This window comes from Rhagoletis pomonella, unplaced genomic scaffold, assembly GCF_013731165.1.
Source record: "Rhagoletis pomonella isolate Grant_MI unplaced genomic scaffold, Rhpom_1.0 Rhpom_scaffold_09538, whole genome shotgun sequence".
Taxonomy (NCBI): Eukaryota; Metazoa; Arthropoda; class Insecta; order Diptera; family Tephritidae; genus Rhagoletis; species Rhagoletis pomonella.
The window spans coordinates 1-6,164 of NW_023468072.1; the positions used below are offsets into that span (position 1 = coordinate 1).

Genomic DNA, 6,164 nt, shown 5'->3' on the forward strand with positions numbered 1-6,164 from the left:
TTTTTTTTTTTTTTTTTTTTTTTGTTTTTTAAATTTGTACGGGCACGTTCTACGTGTATAGTTGCTTTTACTTATATTATATACATACATGGGAAAAAAATGATAAATTGCTTAAATCTATTAATATTTCAAATATATGATAATAGGAACAAAATCGGTGAGATCCAATGTGGGTAGAGCGCGTTGGAGCGGGCTGGCTGGTTGTGCGCGCCTTTTAATCGACGAACTTCATCCTGTATTTTACGCCTTGGTATTTAACAATGGCGTGGTCTGCCCCTTTTTGCGTGATCAGGACCGGTTTGTGCTTGTATTTTTGCATCCAGGACGTCCTTTTTTCGTGGGGCGCTTCAATTTAAAATGCTCCTGAAAGTCCTTCATCTCGGCTTCGAGCAGTTGCGCGCCTGTGGGATGCTCTCCCCTGGCGGTCTCGCTTCGGCTGTTTTCACGCGTTTCATTTTCGGCCGTGTCCTCTCCGCGTGGTGGGCTGACGGTCGCCGTGTTTTCGCGTTTGGTGTCGCTGGCGGTGGGCGGACGCAAGCTGACTGGGGTAGATGGTCCGTTTTTGACGGTGACCAATTCCCGTACGGCCAATAGCGGCTGGGATGTTGTCACGGTGGCTGGTATCAGCGGTGGCCCGTGAAAAATCTGAATCCGCTGAATCCGTGGTTTGTTTGGTGGCCACGGCGTGCTCTCAAATGGCGGTCGCCACGGTCGGAAGCGTTGTGGCTCGTCTGGCGGAGCTGGATGGGGTTTCCGGCGGCTCATCACTGCGGTGTGTCTGAAGCGACTAATTCTAAAAACCTGTAACGAGAAGATGGAGAGTGGTTTTGGTTTTGTCGCTGCGGCCGCGGTAGTCGGTTGTTTATGCGGTGAATGGTTTTAGGTCCTGCAGGTGTGCATGCGCTTGTTGTTTGTCGGGCCGCTCGGGGTTGCTGAGTTTCACCGTGTTGGTAGATATGTACTTGGCAATTATGTATGGGCCTGAGAATTTTGGAGCAAGCTTCTGTGCATAGTTGTCGGCAGCAGAGGAGAGTGGTTGATCTCGCTTCATAACCTTCTCTCCCACCTTAGGTTTCCACGGCCGTCTGCGCAGGTCGTAATATTTTTTCTGCTGCTTGGCTGCTGCGGTGAGGTGCCCCTTTATCTCTGTCCATAACTCGGTGATGGCTGGAGGTGTTGCGGGGTGCTCTTCAGGTACTGCCCCTTCGGAGCGTATCTGCTGTGGCGCTGCTGGATTGCGCCCGAAGTTTATCTCCGCGGCGGAAGCTTGCGTGGATTCGTGCTGAGCCGTGTTCATAGCGAAGGCGATCTGGGGTGCTCCTGGTCCCAGGTGCGGTGATCCGCCTTTGAGCGCTGGGCTATCATGGTTTTTATTACTCGATTGGCTCGCTCGGTCGGGTTTTCGTGGGGGGCGTATGCTGCGGTGAACTTATGTTCTATGCGATGTTCGCCGAGGAATGCTGCTAGCGCTTTGCCCACGAATTGGTTCCCGTTGTCGCTGAGAAAGACGGCGGGGCAGCCGAACCTGTAGATGACTCTCTCCTGGAGTGCTTTGATGACGTTTGCGGTGGTTGCTTGGCATACGGGGACTAGTTCAACCCATTTGGAGAACTTGTCGTCCAGGACGAGGAGGCACGTGTTTCCTTGTTTGGAGCATGGCAGCGGTCCGACGAAGTCGGCCGTGACGATCTTCCATGGGCGTGAGCACTGCATGGTGGCCATCAATCCTGCTGGGCGTCTTTGTTCCACCTTATACTCGGCGCAGGGCAGGCATCTTTTCACGTGCTTGAGTACGTCGCGGTACATCCCAGGCCAATAGTAATTCTGCTGCGCTCGTTTGACAGTTTTCTTGACACCTAAGTGGCCGGCCGCTGCGGCGTCATGCACTTCTTGCAGGATGTCTGGTCTACGACTGGTGGGAATGCAGAGCTTCCATTGAGGTGCGCGGGAGAGCTTGTTGCGCGGCGCGATGTGGCGGAACAGTCTATTGTCAATGATTTGGTATTCCGGGTTGCGGCTAGGTTGTTGCTGTACCACCTTCAGTTTCCTCTCGTACCAATCGCTGCGATGGTTTCCACGGTGTAGAGCGTGTCTGCTCCGTCATCGGTAGTTGTTAGTGGGCATCGCGAGAGTGCGTCCGCTACTATGTTCAGTGCTCCCTTACGGTATTCGATGTCAAAATTATACTGCTCGTCGTCCGGATGGGTTCTGCAGCGAGTGTAGCCACTTCAGCGAGTGGTGGTCGGTGATTACGGTGAAGTGGTATCCTTCCAGGTACGGTCTCATCTTGCGTATCCCCCATAGCACAGCGAGACACTCTTGTTCGGTGGCTGAGTAACGCTTCTCCAGGTCGTTTAGGCTTCGGCTGGCGTACGCCACGACTCTCTCGTGGTCGGAGTGGCGTTGGAACAAGACTACTCCGAGCCCTTCTCCGCTGGCGTCGGTTTGGAGGAAGAAGGGCGGTTGAAGTCGGGGCAGCAGAGTACTGGCGCGTTCGTGAGCTTTTCTTTTAATGTCAGGAATGCATTTGATTGTGGTGTGCCCCATACCCAAGCCTGGCCTTTCTTCAGCAGTTGGTTGAGTGGTGCTGAAATCGTGGAAAAATCGGCGACGAAGCGGCGGTACCATGATGCGAGACCGAGGAATCTACGAAGCTCTCGGATGTTCTGAGGCGCTGGCATTTCTCGTACGGCGGATATTTTTGCAGGATCAGTGTGTATGCCCGCAGAGCTGACGATGTGGCCGAGGTAGTGGAGCTTCTGTTGCACAAAACTACATTTGTCAAAGTTCACCTGCATCCTCTTCCTCTGGAGGCGTTCGAACACTTCTCGTAGGTTGCTCATGTGCTCGTCGAAGGTGTCTCCTAGGACGATGATGTCGTCTAGATACGCGAATACCTTCGGCTGGAGTTCCGGGCCGAGAATCGCGTCGAGAGCGCGCTGGAATCTCGCTGGAGCGGAGTGTAATCCGAACGGCATGACTTTCCACTGGAACAGCCCCCTCCCTGGGACGGTGAAGGCGGTATATGGCCGAGATCCTTTGGCTAGGGGTATCTGCCAGTAGCCGTTTTTTCAAATCAATGGTGGATATGTACTTCGCTTCTCTGAGTTGGTCGAGGATTGCTCCAATCTGGGGCAGTGGGTATGCGTCTGGTTCGCTGGCAGCGTTGAGCTGGCGGTAGTCTATGCACATCCTCCAGCTTCCTTGCTTCTTCCGAACTAGGACAATCGGTGAGCTGTACGCGCTCTTTGATGGTTCGATCCGCTTAGCTGCCAGCAGCTCATCGACTTCAGCGTTGATCACCTGCTGCATAGCCGGGTTGCGGGGGTAGTAGCGCTGCTTCAGCGGCCGGTTGTGTTTGAGAGTGATCACATGCTCGGCGGCGGTACTGGGTCCGGAGATTCCGCTGAAGGTCTTCTTGTGGTGTGTCAGGAATTCGGCCAGCTGGTTATTCTGCTCCTTGCTCAGGTGTTCTCTCTCGATCAGGGCGCACAGCTGGGATGGTGCATCTGTCGTTCGCGGGATGGCTGCGGGCAGTGATTGTCCGTCTAGCGTAAGGACAATTCCTCTGCCTCTGAGGAAGTCCATCCCCAAGATCATGCGTTCTGCGAGATTTGGGAGTGCCGAGGCAAGTGTTGTTGTCGCTCGCTCGTTAAACTTTATTCTTACTGGATAAGTGTACAAGCTGGAGACGCATGTTTGATCGGCCAGTTGTACGTTTCGGTGGGTAGGTTGATGTTGGATTTTCCTCTCTTCTAGGTGTTGACGTATAGATTCGACGATGTAGGTGAGCGTTGCGCCGGTGTCTAGTAGCGCTCGTACGCGCATACCTTCGACGCTCACATCGATATAGTAGCGACCATCTACTTTTCCTCCTGGTTGGGTGTTAGTACTCACAGGAGCGGCGGCTATCGGAACTGTTCTGGTGCCGCGTATTTTGCGGGGCGGCTTCACGGTGGCAGTGTTGCACGAACAATCTCTGGAGAGGACATTGTCTCGGCCGCACCTAGAGCAGAACAGTCTTTTCGTCCTTCGGCATCGGAAGCGGAGGTGGCCGCGTCCCTTGCACCGCTAGCAGGATTCCTCTCTGTTGTACCTCTCTTCTAGGGGAGCTAGGCTGTGAGCTGCCTATCTGGCATCCTGGCCTCCTCGCCTTTCAGAAGCTCAAATTCATCAGTGAGATCCATCAGCTCCTCGATCGTCTTGAACTCTCCCCGTTTGACAAAAAGGCGGTATTCCACGCGCAAGCCATCGTATATTCGCTCCAGGTGATCATCTCCGCACATAGTCGGGTGGTGGCGTATCAGCGTTTGTAGGGCCAAGATATAATCTTTGGCTTTCTCTCGGCTCTGCTGACGTCGCTGCCGGATGGCTTCTTCAAGCTGGCTCATGTGTTGCCTGGGGAGGAAGAACCGCTCAACTTCTGTACGGAATGCTGCCCACGAGTGGATTTGTAACTTTCGCACGCGGAACCATTGGAGGGCCTTCCCGCGCAGTACTTCAGGTAGGGTTGGGAGGAGGTTGTCCAGTGGGATGCGGTAGCACTCGGCTAGTTCTTCGATTCTCTCCAGGAAGTCGTGTAGCGTGTCGCCTCCTGCAAAGTGTACGTCCCATCGACGGACAGTATTCATCAGCTCGGCGTCGCTGATCTCATTACGCTTTGATGCTGTGCGCTTCATTTCCCCTGGCTGTGGACTACAGTTGTCGATCCGGACGGTGGGAATAGTGCTGGGTTGCAACTTTACTGGCCTGTCCTCTTCTGCTTTGACCTCTTCTTCTAGGTCTCTCAGTAAATCCTCTGTTGACTTGCGGTTGCGCTTTGCTTTTATATATGCGCTAAGCGCGTTGCGCAGGTCGGCGACTGTGTATCCCTCTACGAAAATTCGATGTCGCTTGCACTCTTCTATCAACTTCTCCTTCTTTAACAGGTATATCCAGCTGAGGGAGTCGACGTTCAGCGTATTGGTTTTGCTCTCGCTGGCGCGTGTGTCATCTGTTGGTTGTGGTGTGTTCGGCGAGCCCGCTTCCGCAGTGTTGGTGCTTGAAAAATTTTTTGCACATGCGCCTGCAGAGCTGGGTCCCTGCTCGGGCGCCATTTATGAGGTGGGTTTTGTCAAAGGCTGAGGTGAACTCAGCCGATCCAGAGTCCGGCGAAGGTCCCACTAACCCCCACCAAATAAAACACACTATTTTCGTGTATTTACTTCGAACACACACACACACACGGCGCTACGACTAGAGTGCTAGCAACCTTATGTCCAAAGAGAGGGAGAGCAAGAGAGAGGTGACGTTCGTTGTGGTCGTGCGGTCGGGTCGGAGCGGATGATGGCCGGAGCGCTAGCAGCACGGTGGGTGATTCTCAATAACTGTTGAGCAACGGTTGGGCAGCGGCGGCGGCACATCGGGTGACTCTCGGCAACAGCGGAGCAACGGTTGAGCAACGGTGGGAGCGCTAGCAGCATGGCGGGTGATTCTCAACAACTGTTGAGCAACGGTTGGGCAGCGGCGGCGGCACAGCGGGTGCCTCTCGGCAACAGCGAAGCAACGGTTGAGCAACGGCGGGAGCGCTAGCAGCACGGCGGGTGATTCTCAACAACTGTTGAGCAACGGTTGGGCAGCGGCGGCGGCACAGCGGGTGCCTCTCGGCAACAGCGGAGCAACGGTTGAGCAACGGTGGGAGCGCTAGCAGCACGGCGGGTGATTCTCAACAACTGTTGAGCAACGGTTGGGCAGCGGCGGCGGCACAGCGGAGCAACGGCGGAAGCGCTAGCAGCACGGCGGGTGATTCTCAACAACTGTTGAGCAACGGTTGGGCAGCGGCGGCGGCACAGCGGGTGCCTCTCGGCAACAGCGGATGATATGCGGCAGCGGGTGAATTCTTACAGCAACTGGCCCTCGGCAACCGGTGGAGCGAAACGACCTAGCAAGACTCACTCCAGGCACCGCCATTCCCCTGATCGCACTCTACAAAAGTAGGGGCTGGAGCGGGTCGGCGATGTCGGAGGCTCAACCAGCCGGCGACCAATTAGGATGCCTAAAAGGCGTGCAATCCGGGTCTGCCGGCGGGTTGAGTCGTACTTGGTTATGGCCAGTCGGTGACACACTGGTGCGCCAGCAGGTCCTATGGACCTTCACTACCTATAGGCAGAGCCCAGGTATAATTT

At 54.9% G+C, this 6,164-nt stretch overlaps 1 protein-coding gene across 1 annotated transcript; it reads right to left on the minus strand.

Annotated features, from left to right (window-relative positions):
- Positions 1–862: 862 nt before the first annotated feature.
- LOC118756270 lies at positions 863–1,297 on the minus strand. The gene has a single exon (XM_036491038.1). It carries the CDS (start codon positions 1,295–1,297, stop codon positions 863–865), a length of 435 nt encoding a protein of 144 aa, XP_036346931.1.
- Positions 1,298–6,164: the final 4,867 nt, after the last annotated feature.

What these genes read in the sequence shown, in the direction of transcription:
- LOC118756270 (XM_036491038.1), bottom strand. Translation starts at nt 1,297, where the DNA reads ATGAACACGGCTCAGCACGAATCCACGCAAGCTTCCGCCGCGGAGATA.